The sequence below is a fragment of the Thecamonas trahens genome (genome assembly GCF_000142905.1).
Source record: "Thecamonas trahens ATCC 50062 unplaced genomic scaffold supercont1.1, whole genome shotgun sequence".
NCBI lineage: Eukaryota > Apusomonadida > Apusomonadidae > Thecamonas > Thecamonas trahens.
In genome coordinates, this window is record NW_013657679.1 from 446,575 (window position 1) to 467,755 (window position 21,181).

General features: G+C 65.7%; 14 protein-coding genes across 14 annotated transcripts; 8 read left to right on the plus strand and 6 right to left on the minus strand.

Moving 5' to 3' along the window:
• The first annotated feature begins 67 nt into the window (after positions 1–67).
• AMSG_00195 (Ift74 protein) lies at positions 68–1,915 on the plus strand. The gene has a single exon (XM_013907603.1). The coding sequence runs from the start codon at positions 111–113 to the stop codon at positions 1,821–1,823; it is 1,713 nt and encodes a 570-aa protein (XP_013763057.1). The 5' UTR covers positions 68–110; the 3' UTR covers positions 1,824–1,915.
• An 88-nt stretch (positions 1,916–2,003) lies between these two features.
• Positions 2,004–2,533, plus strand: AMSG_00196 (uncharacterized protein; the record flags this gene model as incomplete). The annotated part of the gene is made up of 1 exon (XM_013907604.1): positions 2,004–2,533. One exon carries the CDS (start codon positions 2,004–2,006, stop codon positions 2,478–2,480), a length of 477 nt encoding a protein of 158 aa, XP_013763058.1. The 3' UTR covers positions 2,481–2,533.
• A 14-nt stretch (positions 2,534–2,547) lies between these two features.
• AMSG_00197 (uncharacterized protein) lies at positions 2,548–3,870 on the minus strand (the record flags this gene model as incomplete). Its single annotated transcript, XM_013907605.1, has 1 exon — positions 2,548–3,870. One exon carries the CDS (start codon positions 3,868–3,870, stop codon positions 2,548–2,550), a length of 1,323 nt encoding a protein of 440 aa, XP_013763059.1.
• A 179-nt stretch (positions 3,871–4,049) lies between these two features.
• AMSG_00198 (lysosomal protective protein chain) lies at positions 4,050–5,729 on the minus strand (the record flags this gene model as incomplete). Its single annotated transcript, XM_013907606.1, has 3 exons — positions 4,050–4,883; positions 4,955–5,256; positions 5,507–5,729. 3 exons carry the CDS (start codon positions 5,727–5,729, stop codon positions 4,050–4,052), a joined length of 1,359 nt encoding a protein of 452 aa, XP_013763060.1.
• A 118-nt stretch (positions 5,730–5,847) lies between these two features.
• On the minus strand, positions 5,848–8,115 carry AMSG_00199 (glutamate carboxypeptidase II; the record flags this gene model as incomplete). The annotated part of the gene is made up of 1 exon (XM_013907607.1): positions 5,848–8,115. The coding sequence occupies one exon, from the start codon at positions 8,113–8,115 to the stop codon at positions 5,848–5,850; it is 2,268 nt and encodes a 755-aa protein (XP_013763061.1).
• Positions 8,116–8,477: 362 nt separating this feature from the next.
• Positions 8,478–8,957, plus strand: AMSG_00200 (uncharacterized protein; the record flags this gene model as incomplete). The annotated part of the gene is made up of 1 exon (XM_013907608.1): positions 8,478–8,957. The coding sequence occupies exon 1, from the start codon at positions 8,538–8,540 to the stop codon at positions 8,955–8,957; it is 420 nt and encodes a 139-aa protein (XP_013763062.1). The 5' UTR covers positions 8,478–8,537.
• Positions 8,958–9,195: 238 nt separating this feature from the next.
• Positions 9,196–10,783, plus strand: AMSG_00201 (uncharacterized protein; the record flags this gene model as incomplete). The annotated part of the gene is made up of 1 exon (XM_013907609.1): positions 9,196–10,783. One exon carries the CDS (start codon positions 9,196–9,198, stop codon positions 10,732–10,734), a length of 1,539 nt encoding a protein of 512 aa, XP_013763063.1. The 3' UTR covers positions 10,735–10,783.
• Positions 10,784–10,822: 39 nt separating this feature from the next.
• On the plus strand, positions 10,823–11,605 carry AMSG_00202 (6-phosphogluconolactonase; the record flags this gene model as incomplete). Its single annotated transcript, XM_013907610.1, has 1 exon — positions 10,823–11,605. One exon carries the CDS (start codon positions 10,823–10,825, stop codon positions 11,603–11,605), a length of 783 nt encoding a protein of 260 aa, XP_013763064.1.
• Positions 11,606–11,772: 167 nt separating this feature from the next.
• On the plus strand, positions 11,773–13,228 carry AMSG_00203 (DnaJ domain-containing protein). The gene has a single exon (XM_013907611.1). The coding sequence runs from the start codon at positions 11,816–11,818 to the stop codon at positions 12,854–12,856; it is 1,041 nt and encodes a 346-aa protein (XP_013763065.1). The 5' UTR covers positions 11,773–11,815; the 3' UTR covers positions 12,857–13,228.
• Positions 12,544–14,468, minus strand: AMSG_00204 (CAMK/RAD53 protein kinase). Its single transcript, XM_013907612.1, has 2 exons — positions 14,416–14,468; positions 12,544–14,275 (listed from the first exon to the last, which is right to left on the minus strand). Exon 2 carries the CDS (start codon positions 14,169–14,171, stop codon positions 12,867–12,869), a length of 1,305 nt encoding a protein of 434 aa, XP_013763066.1. The 5' UTR covers positions 14,172–14,275; positions 14,416–14,468; the 3' UTR covers positions 12,544–12,866.
• Positions 14,469–14,576: 108 nt separating this feature from the next.
• Positions 14,577–16,090, minus strand: AMSG_00205 (prolylcarboxypeptidase; the record flags this gene model as incomplete). The annotated part of the gene is made up of 2 exons (XM_013907613.1): positions 14,577–15,895; positions 15,934–16,090. 2 exons carry the CDS (start codon positions 16,088–16,090, stop codon positions 14,577–14,579), a joined length of 1,476 nt encoding a protein of 491 aa, XP_013763067.1.
• Positions 16,091–16,201: 111 nt separating this feature from the next.
• AMSG_00206 (farnesyltranstransferase) lies at positions 16,202–17,433 on the minus strand (the record flags this gene model as incomplete). Its single annotated transcript, XM_013907614.1, has 1 exon — positions 16,202–17,433. Exon 1 carries the CDS (start codon positions 17,360–17,362, stop codon positions 16,202–16,204), a length of 1,161 nt encoding a protein of 386 aa, XP_013763068.1. The 5' UTR covers positions 17,363–17,433.
• A 309-nt stretch (positions 17,434–17,742) lies between these two features.
• On the plus strand, positions 17,743–19,943 carry AMSG_00207 (serine/threonine protein kinase; the record flags this gene model as incomplete). The annotated part of the gene is made up of 2 exons (XM_013907615.1): positions 17,743–19,593; positions 19,629–19,943. The coding sequence occupies 2 exons, from the start codon at positions 17,743–17,745 to the stop codon at positions 19,941–19,943; spliced, it is 2,166 nt and encodes a 721-aa protein (XP_013763069.1).
• A 211-nt stretch (positions 19,944–20,154) lies between these two features.
• AMSG_11594 (uncharacterized protein) lies at positions 20,155–21,084 on the plus strand (the record flags this gene model as incomplete). The annotated part of the gene is made up of 2 exons (XM_013907738.1): positions 20,155–20,534; positions 20,556–21,084. The coding sequence occupies 2 exons, from the start codon at positions 20,155–20,157 to the stop codon at positions 21,082–21,084; spliced, it is 909 nt and encodes a 302-aa protein (XP_013763192.1).
• Positions 21,085–21,181: the final 97 nt, after the last annotated feature.

Here is a 21,181-nt window from a genome sequence, read left to right on the forward strand (position 1 = left end):
TGAACCGTACCTTCCTCCCTCTTCCCCCCCCTCCCCCCCCCCCCCCCCTCTCCTTCTCCCTGTATCCGTACCGTTCTCGGTTACAGCTCTCGTCTTTGTCTCTCCTAGCCATGGCGTACCGACCTGGCTCGCGCATGGCGCCACCTGGGACGGCTGGCCTCCCGCCGGGCACGGGTGTGCTCCGACCGCCGTCGGGGATTGTTGCGCCGTCTGCGGTGCTGACGAACCGGCCGATGACGAACCAGGGGGTTAAGGGAGTGCGGCCGGTGACGCAGGGCTCCGGGCGCGCGTTCCAGGACAAGAACTGGTACATTGCCGAGGTGCGCGCCAAGACGCAGGCCATCACCGCCGAGCTGGCCAACCTCTCGAACGAGCTAGAGGCGTTCAACTCGTCGGCCGAGAACTATGGGGCGTACGAGCGCAAGGCCGACGGGCTTGCGTCGGAGCTCCGCGAGCTGCAGGGCGTGCTCGCTGACTACAACATGCTTGTGGACAAGATGCACACCGATACCGGCATCAACCAGATTCTGGAGCAGACGGCGGCGGACAAGGCCAAGAACGATGAGGAGCGGTGGCGCATTGATGCCATGTTTACAGAGCGGCAGGCACGCGAGGAGCAGATCCGCACCGTGACGACCGAGATTGCATCGATCGAAGGCACCATCGAGGACGAGCTCAACCAGCTCGCGCCTGAGATGCTCGCCGAGTATCGCGAGGCGCAGGAGACCAACGACACACTGCTGGACACGATTGGCCGGTACCAGGCGGACCTCGAGTCTGGCGCATACCGGCTGCGGTCGATGGAGGACGCGCTGCGGGCAAACCCGCTTAAGCAACAAGCGTTTGCGCTCTTTAACGAGCTCAACGACGCGCGAGCGCGGCGCGACGAGCTCGAGGCCGATGCCCGTGACTCGCAGCTCTCGGGACCTGAGGAGCAGGAGCGACTGCTCAACAAGGTCAAGGCCGACACCTCGGAGATTGGCGCCATGAACCGGCGCATCGCCGCGCTCGAGGAGGAGATCTCACGCGGCCGCGAGCAGCTCGACTCGCTTGCGCGCGAGGAGGAGGCGCGGCAGTCGGACAAGTACGAAAAGTACCTGCAGATCCTGGCCAAGGAAGAGGCCATTCGCAAGTTCATCGAGGAGTTCCCTGAGGTCCAGGCGGCACTCGCGGAAGACATGGCCGCCCGCGAGACGGCCATTGCCGAACTGCTCGAAACGATCGGCTCGGGCCTCGCGCGCCAGACCAACCTCCCGCAAGTCGAGCAAGTGCGCGAAAAGGAGGACCTTCTCGAGTTTCAGCGCGACCAGATGGGCCTTGCCGAGTCGACCCACGACAAGCTCATCCGTGACAAGGCCGAGCGCGAGCGCGACCTCAAGAAGCTCGACCAGCTTGACAAGAAAATCGAGCGCGACATTGCAGCGCTCCACAAGCGCATTCCGACCATGCGCGCCGAGCTTGTCAAGTACAACGACATCAAGAAGCTGCAGTCGGATGCCCGCAAGCTCGAGGCCTCGCTGAAGACCCAGCGACAGGAGCTCTCGCTTAAGCGCGAGCACCTCTCGGCCGAAGTCGGGCGGCTCGAGGGCAAACTCAACGAGCTCAAGGACGCGCTCGAGGCCGACGAGACCTACCGGGGCATCACCAACCTCCAGGCCAAGCTCGCCATCTACGAGCAGACCAATGCCGAGCTCCGGGACTACATCGAGACTAAGGGACGCGAGTCCGACTACCGGGCCCGGCTCCGTGACGTCGGCGCAATCGTCGCCGACATCAACGCCATTCTTGTCGAGGGCACCAAGTACCGAGCACCTGTGCTGTAGCTAGCTACTGCACGCCACCTCGGGCACGCTGTTGTGGGGCCACAGCGAGGGCGGGTTCAACACCGTCAACGTCGGCATGAGCCCCCCCCCCCCCCCCCCCCCGACCAGCCTGAGCAGATTGTAAAACGGTTTGCCGTCAACCCAGACTCGACTCCAGGCTCGACTTTGAGGAACCAGCCAATGGCCGCCAACAGCCCCGACTCTGCCGCGTCCGGCCCGGGCGGAGGAACCACGTCGCCAGAGGAGCAGGTGTTTATGTTTGCCAAGCGCGGGCTCGTCGACGATGTCGAGGGCATTGTGGCAGCGACGGGCGTTGACGCCGTCGCTGCCACCGACGCCCTCGGCAACACCTGCCTGCACTACGCGGCGCAGGGTGGACACACAGCAACGGTCGAGTGGCTGCTGGCTGCCGGAGCCGACCCTAATGCACCTAACGTGTCGGGTGACTCGCCGCTGCACAAGGCGGCATGGGGTGGTCATGCTGCTGCCGCTGCTGTCCTGCTCGCCGCAGGTGCCGACCGCTACCTGGCTAACGCCGACGGCGAGTCGCCGGTCAAGCTCGCTGCCGGCAAGCCGTCGGCCGATGTGCTGGAGGAGCAGCTAGTGGTGGAAGACGGGGACGACGACGATGACGAAGCGTACTCGGACTCGGACTGAGCGGTTTATCCGCCTGGATGATCATCCATCATAAACACAGCCGTGCTGGCAGAGTTGGTAGGCGCGGCTAGGCTGACTCGGGCGGGCCGTCGTGGTCGTCGGTGGTGTGTGACTTGCGGTGGCGGCGCTTCTTCTTGCGCTTGGCGGCGTGGGCCTGGCCGAGCGAGTACTGGGCCATGGCAGTGGAAATGAGCTGGCCGTCGACGAGCTGGTGCTCGAGCGAGGGCCGGCGTGCGGCCGTGGCGCGGGTGGTCAGGAGCTGGTGCTCGAGGTCGCGGATGCGGATGGTGGCATCGAGGTAGAGCTCCTTGAGCATGGCGGCGACTGACGACGTCTCTTCGGCAGCAATCGAGTCGACTTGCCCACGAGCGGCCTTTTGGAGGAGGCTGATGCTGCCCTGGCGCAACTCGGCGATGCGGAGCTCGAGGTCACCGACGTCGAGCTCGGCGGTTGTAGCCCGGACCCGCGCGGCGTCGACAGCAGCGGTAGCAGTTCCCAGCCTTTGCTTCAGGTCCGAGACCTCGCGGCGAGCGTCGAGATAGGCGTCACGGAGGGCACCGATCTGGACGTGAAGCTTGTCGAGCTCGGCAGTGTGGGCGGCGGATGTCACCTGGGTCCTGTTGGCTGCGTCCAGCAGGGCCTCTTTCATCTGGGCCATCTGGGGACGGCACTGGTACCTCGCGAGAGTCTCTTGCAAGACTTGAATGCGCTCCTTGCTCGCAGCGAGCTCGCGGCGGAGGCCAGGTACAAGATCGCCGTCAGCGGCGGTCGAGCGCACAGGCGAGCGGTGAGCAGGACGTGCGGGAGACGAGCGGGCGCGTGACGAGAGCCGAGTAGCCAGCCGCGACAAGCGAGCCACGTGCTCTTTGAGCGAGATGCCCAGCTCAGCCGCTGTGTCAACGGCGTCACTACCGGGCTCGGTTGCGCGTGCGGCGCCGAGCGCGGCCGACAGCGCATCAGTGTCGGCCACCAGCGCCGCCTGGATGCTCTCCAGCTCTGAAGCGAGGACGGCAAGTGGCGTCGATGGTGGCACTGGCGAGTGCGATGCGCCGCGGAGGCCCGGATCGGCCAGCTGGGCTGTCGAAGCAGAGAGCGCGCGGGTGTACTCGCCGATGGCCTCGGCGAGCTGCAGCGAGGCCGAGAGGTTGGTGGCCGACTCGCCGGACGCGGCCGAGACGCGCGAGAGATTGAGCTCGGGCGACGAGTAGGTCGAGGCTGCGGCGGTCGCTGAGAGGTGGTGCGCCGCAGCCGAGAAGCTGCGGCGCGGCGGCGAGGGAGTGGCAGGGGCGTGGGTGTGGGCGTGGGTGCGGGCGTGGGGAACAGTACCGGTCGCCGACGGCTGGCGCCACAGGAGGGCCATTTCGGCGCCGTATGACAGATGCGGCTCCATAGGGTGGGGTGGGGTGGGGTGGGGGGTGGGGGGGGGTGGGGTGGGGTGGGGTGGGGTGGGGGGTGGGGGGTGGGGTGGAGTAGAGGTGGGTGGCAGTGGTCGTAGGTGACATGGGCGAAGACGAAAACTGGAGTGAGTTTGATGATGATGGCAGGGGGGGGGGGGGGAGGGTGAAGCGCTTAGAGGGCTGACTTGACAAAGTCGGTGATCATCTTGAGGGCGGCGTACGGCTTGTAGCTCGGAACCGGGTGGCCGGCGCCGTTGATGGACTTGAAGGTAAAGCCGTTGGCGGCATAGTTGATCTCGTAGCCACCGACCTGGGTGCCTGAGCCAGGCTCCTCGTAGGTCCACGGGTGCCACGGAGTCTCGACCGGGTAGCCGAGCGAGGCAGTCCACTCCTGGGTGCCAGTGTTGGGCACGCAGGCGTCCACGTTGCCTGAGTAGATGAGAACCTTGATGGCGGAGATCATGGCCGGGTAGCGCGGGAGGAGCGACTTGGTGTTGGCAGTGTAGGGGATGTTGGAGCAAATGGCCCAGGTGATGTCCGAGTTGACGTTGATGGCCTTCTTGACCGCCGGGTCGTTGAGATACCGCGAGGCCTGGGCCGAGTCGATGCACTCGTCGGGCCCGCCGAGCTGGGTCAGCGGGTGGCCAGACCCGGAGGTCATCTTGGCGTTGCTCAGCACCGAGCCGACGCACGGAGTGTAGATGCCGTAGATGTTGATGTCACCGATCTCGTTGGAGATGGCCTGGAGAATGCCCGGGCACGCCGGGTTGGTCGACGCCGGGTTGGTGCACCCGTTTGCCGTCAGGTTGGCGTACGAAGTCGGCGAGAACAGATCGTGCGCGTAGAGGAAGTCCAGGTGGATGCCGAGCCCGTTGGCTGAGCAAGCGCCGACCTCCGAGCCGATGCATCCGTTGCCGACGGCCATGCCCTTGAGGTTGAGGTTCGTCGTCCCGGCCTTGTTCGAGGCAAGGATCTGCTCGACGAGCGTCGGGACGTAGATGCCGGCCTGTTGCGTTGAGGAGATGGTGAGTGGCAGAGGAGGGACAAGTGAGGGGAGGTGGGCATGGAGCAACGTACGTAGGACTCGCCAGAGATAAACAGCGGGTTATGCTGGTACTCGGGGAAGTACTGGAGGAACATGAGGAGCGCAGCGTGGTTGTCCTCGGCAGTCTGGGTGTCGTTGAGCGGCAGGTTCTTGATGTCGGTGTAGGAGAAGCCGACGCCGACGGGTGCCTCAATGAACAGCATGTGGGCAAACGAGTTCCAGCGGCCGACGTTGTCGACGAGCGCGCCCTTGACCGGCGCGCCGGACGAGCCCGGTGCAAAGCGGAACGGCCCCTGCTCGTAGAAGAAGCCATCCATTGACGAGCAGCCGGGGCCTGTGTGGTCCCACCATGTCCGATCACGTCCCGGTCCGCACCACAAACAATGCCGCGAGACCAGCCACACCAAAGCATCGAGACCAGCACCCCTCAGGTAAGTCGACCTTGACACCAGTGATATATGACGTGAGGGCGGCACGCACATGCGAGGGACAGAGCACGTGATCTAGGCCGCGTCCGCCGCGCCGCCGCCCACAGTCCCTCCCGCCCTACTCCCTCCCCTCCCTTCATCCCCCCTTCGACGTACCACCGTTGAACCAGAGGACAAGCGGGGCGTTGGGACCGGCCTCAGACTCGACAAACCAGTAGTGCATGTGCTTCTGCGGGGTGATGTCGAGGTAGCCCGAGTACTGAGCCGTCGGCGGCTTGCCGTAGCCCGGCACCTCGGCAAGGAGGTCCTGGTTCCGCGCAGCAAGCGCAGACACCGCAAGCATGGCCATGACGGCCAAGCCAAGCGAGTACTTGATCATGGTGGTGATAAAGATTCAATGAGAGATGAGTGTGTCAAGGCTACGTGCCCGGCGCTCCGGGGGTTGAGGGCAGGCCGAGGGCGGCGAGCGGCTGGCGACAGGCGGCAGGCCGGGCGACTCAAGCGGCGCCCAACCCCGGGTCCATGCCCATGTCGTCGAGATCGACGTACGGCTGGCGACCAAAGCGCGGGAGGTAGAGTCGCTTGTAGACGAAGAAGCCGGTGGCAACAAAGATGCCGACGCCGAGCAACGAGCCAAGGACTATGGCGGCGGTCTTGTTCTCGGACGAGACGCCGCGGCCGTGGTCCGACGGCGGCGTGAGCGACGGGTCCATGAACGTGGCGGTGGCGGTGACCTTGCGAGCGGCAAGCTCGATCTGGGCCTGCGCCACATCCACTTGGCCGCGGTAGATCGAGTCGTGGACGCCGGCAAAGACGTCGGCGCCGTAGCCGAGGACCAGGCCGGGCGCTTGGATGGCGTGACGGTAGTAGGGGCGGCCCGGGATGCCCTCGGGAATGACAAACTCTCTCTCCAAGAGGCGAAGCTTGTTGTTGAGGGCGGCAAGGCGGGGCGGCGGAGCAGCATCGCCAAGGGTGGCGAGTGCATCGAGCTCGGCCATGAGGGTGGCTGATCCGGTGGCAAAGGTGTCGAGCGCGGTGCGGAGCGAGGTAAAGTCGAGGCGTTCGTCGACGCCGCGGACCCGGGCATAGTCGACTACCGAGTCGACGTACGACGGGAGGCGGTCCGCGTAGGTGGTGAGGTTGAACGGGATGATTTGTTGACTCGCCATGCGCATGGCGAGAAGGCCAAAGATCTCCGCCATGGTCTTGTGGAGCTCAAAGTCCGGATCGCCAAACATCTCCATCCACTCGAAGCAGTCGTAGGCGGAGTGGTAGACGCCGTACTTGCCGGAGAACCCAAGGTCACTCGCCGGCACGCCAAAGTGCTGCAGGAACGCAGTGTAGTCACTTCCGGAGCCGAGGACACCGTACTGGTTTGACCAGGTGTCGGCGACAGGCTTGGCCTCGCCGGGGTGGTCGACCACACGCAGAACCGAGGAGACGACCGACTCGAGTGACGGCGTCGCCGACGCACCAAACTGCGGGCCAGAGACTGCGGTGTCGAGATTGAGGACAGCAACCATGTTAGCGCGTTCCGCGGGAGTGAGCGACTCGGCGTAGGCAACCGAGCCGAGGAGGCCGTACTCTTCGCCGCCCCACGAGCCGAAGCGGATGGTACGGAGCGGGCGCCAGCCGTCGGCGGCGAGCTTGCCGAACGCACGAGCAACCTCGAGCATGACGGCCGAGCCCGAGTTGGGGTCAACGCCACCAAAGACCCATGCATCACGGTGGTTCGAGAGCAGGATGACCGAGTCGGCCTCGGGCCCAGAGCCGCGGAGCTCGCCGATGACCGACGGCATGGGCCGGACGTCCCAGGCGACGTCGACAGCGAGCGCGACGGTGACCGGCGCGCTGGGCGAGCCGACATGGTACGTAAAGTTGAGCCCACCTTGCCAGCCACCGCCAAAGACGTCGACCGAGAGCCCAGCGAGCTGGCTCAGAAAGTGCCGCGCGTCACCGTACGAGATCGGGAGGACCGGGATGTCGGGAGTAAGCTTGCCTTGGAATGGACCGTCGCCGGCGCCCGGGCCGAGGCACGTCTCCAGCCTGCGCGGATCGCCTGGGCAGATGTTGAGATACTGTACACTCCCGCGCTGGAGCGAGTACTCGGGCCGCCACGGGCCGTCGGGGAAGACTGGGCCACGAACATAGCCGTCCTGCTGCGGATCCGAGTAGAGGACAAGCGCCTTGCACCCGTTGTCGGACGCGAGCTGTGCCTTGGTCCCGCGGAAGAGCTCGCCGTAGCGGGCGATGCAGATCTTGCCGTCGGTAGAGACGCCCTGCTCGGCCAGAGCCACAAAGTCCTCGGCGAGAGCAAAGTTGACATACACCAGCTCGCCCTCGACGTTGCCCGCCGGCGAGTACCCGTTGAACGCCGGGAGGATGCCGGTCTCGTTGGTCGAGGCAATGCCCGGAATGGCCGGCTCCACCAGCTTGGCCTCGTACGGCTGCGGTGAGACGACGCGGAGGCTCTGTGAGACCGGAACGGTGATGACGGCGTCCGAGGTGAAGATCTCGGCCTCTAGCCCTGCAGCCCGCATCTCATCGCGGGTAAACTCGGCCAGCTCCTGCTCGCGCGTGGTGCCAGCCGAGTGCGGGCGCGCGGTGTATGTCCGCAGCGCCTCGCGACAGCCGTCAGGAGTCGGCTCTGCCCGGAACGCCACCTCCCAGGCAGTTGCCCAGGGCGGCGGAGGCGGGTCGGCAGCGGTTGCTGCCGCGGCGACCACGACCAGAACCAGCAGTGTGGTGGGGATGAGGGTGTGCATGACGAGTGGGGTGGGTGGCTCAGGAGATGACTCTGGGGGGGGGCGCACGTGACGCCTGCCTGACACCGGGCCAACCGGCGATAGAGAGGAGGAGATGGAGGGATGGAGGGATGGAGGGGAGGGGGGGGGGGAGGCGTATGACGAGCAGAGAGAGTATGTGCCGTGTCATGTGATCATCGTATCGACACCCGTGTCTGCCGGCAGGTAGCTCGCCCAGCTGGGATCAGGTCGTCGTCCACCAGCACCCCACCGGGCTGGGCCAGCCTTGCCTCAGCCCACCCGTCCCGCGCCTCGGTCTCCCACCTGCACACACACACACACACTCTCTCTCCCACACCTCTCTTTCTCTCCCCCCCCCCCTCCACACACACACATACTCCTACCCCTTCTCTTTCCCTTCCTCAATCCATACACCGGAGAGTATGCTGCTGCGGAGGACAGGCACATGGCTGGCGGGCAGCGGGCGGCGGGCACTGAGCGCGTCACGTCCCGAGGTGACCGCCGAGGCAAGGGACTCGCTTGAGGGAAGGACAGGCATTCCGGCGGATGCATGGGTCGACGGCGCAGGGCCGGCAGAAGGCGGCGGTGGGCCCGAGGTTCACATCGGCTCCAAGATCGTCGGCTACCCCATCTTGGCCTTTATCCTCGGCTCGTTTGCCTACACCGGCTACCGCATCGCCACGGGAACCAACGAGCCGTGGACCGACGATGACTTCCGCCTGCCCACCCACGTCGAGATCGAGGCCAAATCTGCTGCCATGCGTGCCGAGATCCAGGCCTCCATCGACGCCGCCGCCGCCGCCAAGACATCGCCGCCGGCGTCGGACGCGTCGCAATCATGACCGTCCCACCCTCACCCACCTTTGCCTTAAACCCACTTTGGATGCCTCGCCCAAGCCATTACCCGGGCCATGGCCCAAGCCATGGCCCCATGTGATGAACTGCCCAGGGCTTCCATCAGTGCGACACGCCACCAGTCGCCAGCCGCCAGTCGCTCCTTTCCCCGCTGCCCGACGGCGACCTCCTCTTCCTCTTCACGCAACTCCCCCCCCCCTCCCCCTCCCCCTCCTCCTCCCCGCTATGCCCACACTCTGCGTGGCATACATTGATGCCGCGGGTCGCAGCTCCAAGCTGAGGCTGCAGGCCACGCCGTCGGCCACGCCGTCGGCTCTCGCCGCTAATGCTGCCGCTGCTGCCAACCTTCCAACAGACGGTGCGGTCCTGCTCCACGCTGGCCGTCCGCTCGAGCCAGAGACGCCGCTGCGGCTGCTAAACTTGCCGACGGGTGCAATCCTGAATCTGCGGGTGGCATCGCGCGAGGCTGCATCGCCGTCGTCGTCGTCACCGCCGCCCATGTCTGCTGCTGGCGGCCCGCGGGCGTTCGAGGACGCGCTCGCTGCGCTGGCTGCCGAGCGTGATGCGCTCGCCACAGCCAGCGCCTCGCTCGAGCCGCTGACCAAGGCACTGCAGCTGGTACTCAAGATTGTAGGCAACGTGCTGACCCATCCCGGCGAGGCACGCTACCGCGAGCTCCCGCTCACGTCCAAGGCTTACTCGCTCAAGATCGCGCCGGTGACAGGAGCGGTGCTTGCGCTGCATGCCGCAGGCTTTGTGCGCAACGACGACGCCGGGTGCCTGCAGCTTCCGGCGACAGCCTCGGATGCGCCGCTGCGGACAGCACGCGCACTGCTGACCTCGTTCCTTCGCGGCCTCGCATCGCCGCCCGCAGACGCCCCGGCCACGGGCGCTCTGCCTGCGCCACCGGTCCACACTCGTGACAAGGGCAAGGACGAGGCAGGGGAGAGTGGCGCCGCAGCCGAAAGCACCAGGTCCGGTGTGGCGCCGATGGAAGTTGCAGGCGAAGACGGCTCGGGTCCGCAGATTGTGCGGATGGCAGCCAATGCGGCGGCCGCAGCCGCGGCCGAGGAAGATCTCGCCGCTGTCCGTTCGATGTCAAGCGAGGACGAAGCTGCGTGGCAGGCCAAGGTGGCGCGTGCATCGGCCCCTGTCGCGCGCGCGCTGGGCGTGTGGGATCCGGCCAACGGCGCGCCACCCGCGCCGCCGCCGGCAGATGCCGCGCTGCTGGCAGACGAGTCGGCGCTGTTTGCCGCTGCTGCCCGCGATCTGCGCGACAAGGCCCAGGCACTTGTCAATGCGCCGCTCAAGACCCGTGCTCTCCGCGCACGCGAAGAGGAGGCCAAGGCCATGCGCTTTGAGCGCTGCACCATCCGCGTCCGTCTTCCCGATGGCTGGATCGTCCAGGCTTGCTTTGCTCCGCTCGAGCGCGTTCAGGCCCTCTACGACGCCATTACTGCACTCCTCCAGCCTGAGTCTCCCGCTGCGCAGCAGCTTGTGCTCTACATCACCCCGCCGCGCACCGTCCTCGATCCGGCGACCACCTTTTACGCCGCCGGCCTCGTGCCCGGCGCACGGGTCTTTGCCGCATCCGGCACCCTCACGCCGACAGCCAAGGCACTCTCCCCGCCACCGTCGATCTACCCTTCGGCCTCGCCTGTGGCGGCCTCGTCCTCATCAACAGCATCCACCGCACGTGCCGCACCCAAGCCCAAGCCCAAGGCGAGCGGAAAGAAGAAGAAGCCATCGTGGCTCAAGCTGTAGCCCCCCTCCCGGACGAGTCGATGACAGGTTGAACACGTCATACCCCCCCCCCCCCCCCTTTCCCCCTACCGCCACACACTTGACTGGCATGGCTTCCATCAACAACAGAGAGACGCTGGTACAGGTGGCTGGCGACCGGGCGGCGGTGGTCGAGGGCGTGCGTGGCTGGCTTGCGCAGGCGGCTCAGAAGGCAACAGCGGCCGGACGGCCGTTCCATGTGGCCGTCTCGGGCGGCGGGCAGCCTGCGCTGCTGGCCGAGGTGGTGGCGAGCGGTGGCGATACGCTGGCGCTCGACGACTGGCAGGTCTGGCTGGTTGATGAGCGAGTGGTGACAACCGAGTCGGAGCACTCGACGGCGGCGGGTCTTGCCGATCTGCTCGCCGCCCTCCCACCCGGCGCCGGGCACATGCTCGACCCGACGGTGGTCAGGGCCGCCATAAGCGCAGACTACGCACCCGAGACCCTCGCCGCGGTGGCAGCCAGCTACGCGGCGGCCATCGAGGCGGCACTCCCGGCGACCGACGGCGTGCCGGTCTTTGACGCTATCCTCCTCGGTCTCGGCCCCGACGGCCACACCGCGAGCCTCTTCCCTGACTCGACGCTACTCGCCGATCCGGCGCCACCGATCGTGCAGTACACCGATTGCTCGCCCAAGCCGCCGCCGCAGCGCGTGACTCTCTCGCTCCCAGTCATCAACGCTGCCGCGGCTGTGTGCTTCATCGCCACCGGCGCGTCCAAGGCCGACGTCCTGCCGACGCTTGTCGGCACCTCCAAGCTCCCGCCGTCGCCAGCGCTGCCAGCATCGCTCGTCGCCCCGCCAGCCGGGCTCACCTGGTTCGTCGACGAGCCGGCTGCAGCAAGGCTTGTGTAAGGTGAGCGTATGTGTCACGGCGCACATAGGGAAAATATTTTTATCGCTTCCACCCACACGCGCATCAGCCCAATCCAATCCTATCCTTCGCACCTTCACGAAGCTTCCTGAAGCCGAGCATGTTAAAAGGTGACGAATTTGGGTGCAGGTCGTCACGACAAGAGGCAGGTCACAACCAGTGTGCAGTACTCAATACCGTTGGCAACACAGATGGGTAAGGACTACTATGCTATTCTCGGCGTCGGGCGCGACGCCGATGACAACGCGCTCAAAAAGGCGTACCGCAAGCTCGCCCGCAAGTGGCACCCAGACCGACCTAATGGGGATAAGGTCAAGTTCCAGGAGGCGTCAACGGCCTTTGAGGTGCTCTCAGATCCCAAGACGCGTCAGATCTACGATGCGTACGGCGAGGACGGTCTCAAGCACGGCGTGCCCGGGCCGTCGGCCGGTGGCGGCGGCGGCGGCATGCCTGGCGGCTTTGGCGGCATGCCCGGCGGCTTTTCGTTCTCGATGGGCGGCAACGGCGGCGGTGGCTTCCAGCCCACTGACGCCGAGGAGCTCTTCCGCCGGATGTTTGGCGGCGGCGGGCTCGAGGAGATGTTCGGTGGCATGGGTGGGATGGGCGGGATGGGCGGCGGATCGCGGTCAAGCTCGCGCCGCGGCTCGGCCCGCTCTCAGGGCCCGCCGCAAAAGGCGCCGACCATTGTCCGCGACCTGCCATGCTCGCTCGAGGAGCTGTACAGCGGCAAGACCAAGAAGCTCAAGATCACACGCAAGATCATCGACGGCTCTGGCGGCCGGCGCGACGAGTCCAAGGTCCTCAACATCGACGTCAAGCCGGGATGGAAGGCCGGAACCAAGGTGACGTTCCCGGAGAGTGGCGACGTCCGTCCGGGCGTTGTTCCCGCTGACGTCCAGTTTGTGGTTCGTGAGAAGCCGCACTCGACGTTTAAGCGGGTTGGCGACTGCCTCGAGACCACTGTCCGCGTTCCGCTCGCCGCCGCGCTCACCAAGTCGGCCCGCTTCTCGCTCGAGACCCTCGACGGCCGCACCATCACCATCGAGCCCGAGTCGGTCATCACACCCAACACCCGCCACCGGGTCGCCGGCGAAGGCATGCCGCGCCGCGCAAAGGACGGCCCGCGCAAGGGCGACCTCATCGTCAAGTTTGACGTCGACTTTCCCACCGCAAGGCTCGAGTCGCTGAGCGAGGCGCAGCGGAACCAGCTGATGGCTCTGCTACGCCCGTAGCCGCATCCTGTCATGTCGTCCGCGTCGTCGGTTCCACCACGACCTTGTCCAGTTGCCGTGCCTTCTTGGACTCGCGCGCATCGTCGCTCGGCTCTAGAGCGTCGGGCTTGGGTAGCGCCCGCTTGCGTGAGAGCGGCGGCGCCGAGGCGCCGGCGTCAGGCACATGCCGCTTAATCCACGGATGCGTGTAGATGGATCGGAGCGGGAGCCGCTTCCGCGGGTCGAGAGTGAGTAGCGCCTTGACAAGGTCGATAGCGTCGGGCGAGATGGTGGCCCAGACGGCGGCCTCGAACGAGATCATGCCTTGGGTGATCTGGGTGTAGATGGGAATCTTGCGCTCTTCGTAAAACGGCGGAATGCCCGAGAGAACAATGTAGAGGATGACACCCATGGACCAGACGTCGATGGAGGCGTCGTAGCCCGACGCCGAGGCCTGCGAGACAATGACCTCGGGCGCCAGATACTGCGGCGTGCCACAGAGCGTGGTCATGACCTCGGTCGCACCGAGGATGCGGGCAAGCCCAAAGTCGGTGAGCTTGATGGAAGCATCGTCGTCGGTGCTCTCAAATAGAATGTTCTCCGGCTTGAGGTCGCGGTGGACAATGCCGACCGAGTGCAGATACGCCACCGCGTCGGTGAGCTGGACCATGAGCGACGCCGACGATGCCTCGGTCAGCCGCCCGCGCTCGATGATGCGGTCAAAGAGCTCGCCGCCGGTGACAAGCTCTAGGACCAGGTACAGGTACCGCTCGGTCTTGAACGAGTCGATGATTCGCACAATGCCCTTGTGCGAGATGGCCTGCAGCACTTTGACCTCGTCCATGAGCGACTCCTGTCGCAGATGCTTGTTGAGTCGGAACTTGTGAATGTCGATGATCTTGACCGCCACTTGCTCGCCCGATGCCAGGTCGTAGCCGAGCTTGACTTGCGCAAACGCGCCCGAGCCGAGCGTGTGCCGCAGCGCGTAGCGCGAACCGATAGTCTCTGACACTTCGGGATCGAGCGAGCCGGTCCCGAGTGTTGCGTCGGCCGAGAGGTCCTGGTAAAGATACGCCACGCACGCGTTTGAGTCGGCCATGTTGCTTCCCTTGGTGGTGATGACCAGCGAGACCTCATCGTTGTTGGCGAGCACAACCCGTCGGCCGCGTCCGATCTTGCGCCCATTGACGTACGTCCCGTTGGACGAGAGGTCCGTGAGAAAGACAACACGCGTCGTCGAGTTGGGCGCTTCGCTCCGCTCCAGCTTGCAGTGCTTGCCCGAGACCCGGATGTCGGTGAACCGGAGGCCCGGCGACGAATGGCGCCCGCGGCCCATGAGGTACTCGTCCTCGACCAGGTCCACGTTGGCGTGGCTGGACGAGAGCGACACCAGCCTTCCCCATGGCACTGCTCGGTCGGCGCCTCTTCCGTCTCGACGTCCTGTTCCACCGCATCTGGGTCAGTAACTGCGACACCGCCCGGTCTACGACCTTTTCCGGCCAGGATCACGTCCCGCCGACCACGAGCCCCACCCCCGCCGACCCACCCCGCCCCGCTCCCCTCTCTCCTTGACGACCTACCTCTGCAAGCGAAAACTCATCCACCTGTGTGTTCTGTGTTGGGTCAAATCCCGCGTCATCCTGTGACGGCTCTACCACCCGCGCCATCTCGTCAGTCGCGGTGGGTTGGGTGGGGTGAAGTGTGGCGAGGCTTGCGCAGGACGTGGCTTTTATCCTCGCCATCAGAGCCACTGCTGGAGCTGAGCGGCGATGGCCAGCCGGGCTGCGACGATAGGCTGCTGATCCGTAGGGAGCGGCGGGTGGGTCCAGAAGTGGTGCGAGGCGCCCGGGACATAGATGGCGGGCATGCCGTTGACCGGCTTGTTGATGGAGAGGGCGTGCCACGGATCGATGGCGCCGTTGACCCAGAGGATGTTGGATGAGTGCGGGTTCCAGCCTCCGGTGCGGGCGTTGGAGGCGTTGGCAGCGGCGTAGGTCTCGGCCGGCGAGACACCAAAGGCCTGCTTGCACTGGACGAGGTACGACTCGATGTCGTTGAGATGGGGCGACGAGACCGAGATGCAGTCCGAGTCCGGGTTGCACACCTGGTAGTAGCCGTACTCGGTGCAGGTCTGCCAGGTCCACGAGCGCATGATGGCGTTGACCGAGTTCGGGTCCGGGTGAGTATCCATGAGCGCAGCCATTTCGCCGGTGTACGAGACGTTGAGGCACTGACCGGCGTTCGCGATGGCGTTGATGCTCGCGATGGCATCGTAAGGCTTGCCGCCAGACTTGACGACCTGCAGCGCGGTGCTGCAGACAGAAGCAATGTCGCAGACCGGGGTAGTGCACGCCGGGTCGTTCTCCTGGACTGGGAGCAGGCCGCCGAGCGACTCGGTGAAGACGACCCAGTTGGCCTTGTCGTCGAGCGACGACGCAGCTCCCGAGCAGACGCCAAACTCCGAGGCGAGCTGGGCGCGCTGGGCTGCCGAGCCGGCAAGCATCTCGCCGACGGCAGCATAGCCCGCCTTGAGCACATCGACGCACTCGGCCGAGCCGCCGACGATGGGCGCAGCCATCGAGGCGGCGACGACGTCGAGGTAGCCGGTAAACTCGACCTGGGCCTGGACCGGCGCCGACGACGCGACCGAGGCGTGGATAAGCTCCGGGTAGAAGAGACGCGACCAGGCAGCCATCATGCCCGGATACGAGCCGCCAAAGGTGACCCACTTGTTGGCGCTAGTGAGGCCAAACTTGGTCGAGGCATACTTGACAAAGCTCGCCATGTCCGCAAGCGCCTGCGGCGTGGTGAGGAGCTTGAGCGAGTCGACCGAGAGATCCGGCCGCGGCATCGACGCGCCATAGAACCGGTGCTCGAGGGCGAGGATGAGCGCCGAGTGGTTGCGGGCGAGGACCTCGACCATGAACCCGCAGTGGTACGAGCCGGTGATGGCGACCGCGTCGTAGAGCGGCGTCTCGCCGCCCATGCAGAGGAAGACCGGGCCTGTCCCGTCAAAGAACGTGTCGTTGACGTAGTACCGCTGTGCGTACGTTCCGGCGTCTGGGTTGTTGTGGTCCACAAGCTGGTCCGTGAAGAACTTGGCGTTGCCCGACGGCGGCGGGGGCCGTCGCCGAGCCCGGCCGCCGCAGCCTTGGCCTTGACCGCCCGCGCCACGCTCACCAGCGACCCGTGGGCCACCGTGGCGAGGACCGCCATAGCAAGGAGTGCAACAAGAGTAGCGCTGCCCGTCTTCATCTGTGGTTCCGAGATGGACGAGTGTGGCAGCTGTGTGGACAGCAGCGAGGTCCGAGCGCGACCACGTGACTCGGCCAAGAGTGGCTGTTTGAACTCGTACAAATTGGGGCTTTACAACATCGACGGGGCAGACGAGGCGTGGGCGTCGTGAGTAGAGTCGTCGTCGACGGAGAGATCGAGCGGCTTGCAGAGGTGGTCGACGACGATGGTGGTGAGGAGCTCGTTGCCGCCGTACTCGGCAATAGTGTCGAGGATCGAGTCTCGGATCTTGTTGAGTACCTTTTCGGCGTAGACAAACGAGCCGACAGAGTGCATGTAGCGGACGGCGTAGCGCTTGACCTCGGGGTCGGTCGTCCGCTGGCGGATAATGTTGATCAGCCGTGAGTCGTTGGGCCGAGCACGGATGGCGTGGATGACCGGGAACGAGAACTTGCCCTCGGTCAGGTCGTCGCAGAAGCCCTTGAGACCCTGCATGCGCTTGTCGGTCAGGTTGAGCACGTCATCGCGAATCTGGTAGTGGAGCGCGATGAGGTTGGCGAGCGGGACAAGATCGACCACCTCGTCCTTTTGCGCAAAGAGGGTGAGGAGCTTGGACGAGAGGCGGGTCAGCCCGCCGGTCTTGTCCAGCACCGCCCGCTGGTACTCTTCCTCGGTCGGGCACTCGACGTTGTCACGCCAAACCAGCTCGAGGCCCTGTCCACGGTGCAGCTGCAGCATCTCTTCGAGACAGACCGAGAGCGCGTCGGGGTGGCCGAGCGCCGCCACCTTCTCCATCGCGAGCATGTACACGTAGTTGGCCGAGTTGATCACCTGCGCCACGCCGTAGACCTTGTGGGCACACGGGACTCCACGGCGGAGCTCGGACCCATCCTGCACGTCGTCGATGAGCAGCGACGCGTTGTGCAGCATCTCCACAACCTCGGATATCTTGCGGACCTGCTCGTCTGGCACTTCCAGCCAGTGGTTGAACGCCTTGATCAGCATCGACCGCACGCCCTTGCCCGGCACGTCGGCGATGTAGCAGAACGGCTCGAGCAGCAGCGACTCCATGTTGGCCGGCGGCTTGGGATTCCGCAAGATGCGAAAGTACGACGCCGGCGACTCGAGCGGCGTCGTCGATGGGCGAAACAGCGGTGCGTCGCTCCTCTGCGCTTCGCTTGCCACGCCTCCACCTTCCGAGCTCGGCTTCTTCTCCTCGCTCGCCGAGGCCTCCAGCCCACCGGTGCGGATGTTCATGCCGGTCTTTTTGTATTTAGCCTCGTCAGCGCTCATATTCTCCACAACAACTTTCCTCTATAGGTGATAGTGGTGGTGGGGAGAGGGGAAGGAGGGGAGAGGGTCGAGTGCGAGTCTGTGTCTGTGAGCGAGTGCTCAAAGCGGCGGCAGTGTGTTCCGACGAGTCACGGCTGGCTGGCTGGCCGATCGGTGGCTGGCCGACTGTTCGCCATTGCCATTGTTCACTGGTCATTTCTGCCGTGGCCGCCTTGGCCTCTCTCTCACCGGTCTCATTCTCCGCCACCGCACCCTGCACCCCACCCACCCCCTGCACCCCACCCCACCCATCCCCTCCACCCATCCCACTCTCACTCCTACTCCACTCCTCCACTCCACGCGACGCTCTTCTTCCCCGGGCACGCGTGCTGTTACCCACCATGAGCGAGGTCGAGCAGGCCGGACAGGCTGGGCACGAATCAGTCGGCGACGGTCGTCTGAGTGACGTGAGCGTCACGGGCAAAACAGACGCGCTTGGCGGCCGTAGCGGGGCTGCAAACGACGGTACGGCTGACAACATGCATGCCACCAAGGATGCCAGCCAAGAATGGGGCTCGCTCGACGAGCTGCGCGACGACGAGCTGCGGGCGGCAGTGGCCGAGGCGAGGGCCCGGGCCGACGAGCGCGGCCACCTCGTCAGGGTTCAGCGGGCAGTGCTGGCGGACAAGGATGCGGCCATCACGGCACTGGAGGGTGAGGTTGAGGCTCTGCTCGCCTCGCATCAGCGGACTCAGGCCGAAAAGTACGAGACCATTGCTCGGATCCGCAAGGAGGCCGCCGCCGAGGCCGATCGCGCCGCCGAGACGATCCGCCTGCTCGAGTCGCGGTCGGCGGCCGGCGCGAGTGCGGGCGGCTCGACAAGTCACGGCTCGGTCGCTGCACCGTCGCCGCGCGGTGATGAGAGCGAGGATATTGAGGCTGCTAACGCTCGACTGTCCAAAGCTGTCAAGTCGCTCGAGCATGACAAGACAATGCTTCGCCGCCGGCTCGCCGCCTACGCCCGCGACATCAAAGCGTACAAGAGCCAGCTCCGCGACGCCTCGCGCGTCATTGTCGAACTGGGCGGCGACGCGCTCGATTTGCGCTCGGGTGAGTCGGGGCTGAGCGCGGTTGCGCTGGGCAGCGACGGCGAGAGCGAGAGTGTGTCGACGCTGCCTGCGGCGGCTGCTTCGGGCGGCACGGCAGCGAGCAGGCCCGACAAGAGGCGCCACAAGCGCCGCAAGGTTCCGGCCCGCAAGCGCGGCAGCCGCAAGCACGCAAACCGCAAATCCAAGTGCTCAGGCGAGGCGCCGCAAGGTCGGCGGCGGAAGAAGAAGCGCAAGCTGCGGAGGGTCAAGGTCAAGGTCGACGAGGAGACGGGCAAGGCGGGCAAGACAGACAGGGCAGACAAGGCTAGCCCAAGGAAAGATTCGAGCGAAACTGCAGCCAAAACCGAAGCTGTGGGCTCGGAATCGGGTTCGGGTTCGACGCCTGCGTCGTCGCCAGCGGCCGACTACGTTCCCAAGTCGCCGCCAGTCGCTAGCACGGCAGGTTCAGACGCGACCGGCGGCGGATCGGCGAGCTCGAGTGGCGAGTACGAGTACGAGAGCGACGACGACGGTGACGAGTCTGATGAGTCCAGCTACGAGGAGCTCTCGTCGTCGTCGTACTTGCGGGCCAAGTTTCCGCAGGAGGAGAACGTGTTTGTACTCACGGCCAAGTACATTTTCCGATCGCGGCTGTACACCGGCGACGATACGGTGCTGTACCTCGCGTCGCCGCGCGACGAGCCGAACCTGCGTGTGGTCATCAAGATCTTTGACGACGACCGGTGGAGCGAGCGCAAGCTTCCCAAGTCTGTGGGTATTCTCAAACACCTTGGCCGACACCCCAACATTGTCGAGGTGCTGGCGTGGTACACGCTACCCAAGACTAGCTGCTACGTCATTGTGGTGCCGTTTATCCAGGACACGGTTGTCGACGGCAAGTCGTCGTCGTCTGTCATTCGGGCGTACATGTTCCATCTCTTGGTGGCGCTTGCCCACTGCCACGAGCGCGGTGTCGTGTACCGCGACGTCAAGCCAGACAACATTCTGTTCGACGCGGCGTCCAAGCGGGCGATTCTCATTGACTACGATTGCGCCACAGTTTACTCTGCGCACCGGCCGCCGACCTCGTACACCGGGACCGAAGGCTACATGGCGCCCGAGATCCGCTCGCGCAAGGCGCGTAAGGCCGGCTACTCGTTTGCCGTCGATGTTTACTCGGCTGGCGTCGTCTTTTCGAGCTCCTTTTCAAGGTCCCGTCGTCGCTGCGGTCCGAGCTCTCGCACTCGCGCATCATGCGGCAGATCGAGAGCCTGCCCAAGTCGATGCGGAGCAAGCCGCGCATGCAGCTGCTCGAATCCATGCTGAAAGTCAAGCCCGCCAACCGCATCACGGCTGCCGACGCCATCCGACACAAGTACTTTGGCTCGATGGCCAAGAAGGCTCTCGCCGCTGCCCGCAAGGCTGCCCGCGCCCGGCCGTCGTCGGCCTCGGCCTCGGCCTCATCGGACGGTGACGGCGAAGATCGCAAGTCCAAGCGGTGCAAGGTCCAGTAGTAACTATTGAATGCCATGTGAAGAAAGCAGGTCTCTGGTGACTTGGCTGCCATGGTTGTACCTGCAGCCTCTGCCGCCTGCTGCGAGTAAGGTCAAAGTGAGCCCGGGTCTAGCCCCCCCCCCCCCCCCCTCCTCCCCGCTCACACACACACACACGTCCCGCCCGCCCCACACTCCACTCGACTCCCACTGTGCCGGTGACACAGACAGGATGGGTGCGCGCGAGTCACGGACGCCAACGCCTCCGGAGAATGTGCAGATGTCACTGCGCATTACCAACAACCTTGTCGAGGCCCTGCTGAACGCAGAGGGCGTGGCCGTGCCGGGTGGCGGCGTCGGCCGGGCGCGTCAGCAGCAGCAGGCCACGGCAGCCAAGGCCTCTGGAGCCAGTGGAGGCGGACCGAGGGCTTCCAGCAACAGCAACAGCAGCAGCAGCAGCAGCAGCAGCAGCCAGGGCAGTGCCAAGGGAGATGGGCAGGCGTCGAGCAAGAGCGCGAGCCAGGCTGCCGGGGCTGGTGGGAAGTCAGGCGGCTTTGCTGCCGGCTTTGCGGCCGGGGCCGGGTCGGGTGCTGCAGCAGCCGACGGCGCACGGTACGGAGGGAACGGTGGCAGTGCCCGGGCCGAGCCGGGGCCGGACTTTGGCGGACACGCGTCAGTGCCGCGGGCACGGTACATGCAGGCTTCGCTGCCGTACGAGAGCACCGAGGTCCTGCTCCGCCAGCTAAGCGACGTCAAGGAGGAGCACGAGCAGCTGCGGAAGCAGCTGGCGGACGCCGCCGAGGCAGCCGCTGCCGGCAAGGTACAGTCGGCGGACGCAGCTCGCAAGCGTGCCGAGGCCGAAGCTAAACGCTTGCGGACCCGCCACGAGTCGGAACGGGCCCGCCAGGACGCCGAGCTGCGCAAGGTCTCGGCATCGTCGGCCGCCGCCGCGTCGGCCGAGGTCGACGCCATGGCCGCGCTCGAGGCCCAGCTGCAGCGCTGGCAGGGTGTCGACTCACTTGATGCCCGCGACTTTAAGAACTCGCGTTGTCCCGACGCCCGCAAGGCGCTTGTGGACTGCTACCGTGCCGCAGGCCACGACGTCCTCGCCTGTGCCGCCGAAGTCGAGGCCTTCCGCAAGTGCGCCGCCACTCACGCATAAAACAGATCGCTCTCTCGCGCACAGTCGCCGGGCCGGCGTCGTCCGCTCCTAGTCGCCGGTCGCCGATCGGTCCGGCAGCGTCCGCTCACCGTCCCCA

Coding starts and splice junctions, on each gene's coding strand:
- AMSG_00195 (XM_013907603.1), top strand. CDS start 111: ATGGCGTACCGACCTGGCTCGCGCATGGCGCCACCTGGGACGGCTGGC.
- AMSG_00203 (XM_013907611.1), top strand. CDS start 11,816: ATGGGTAAGGACTACTATGCTATTCTCGGCGTCGGGCGCGACGCCGAT.
- AMSG_00204 (XM_013907612.1), bottom strand. CDS start 14,171: ATGGGCCGCGGGCGCCATTCGTCGCCGGGCCTCCGGTTCACCGACATC.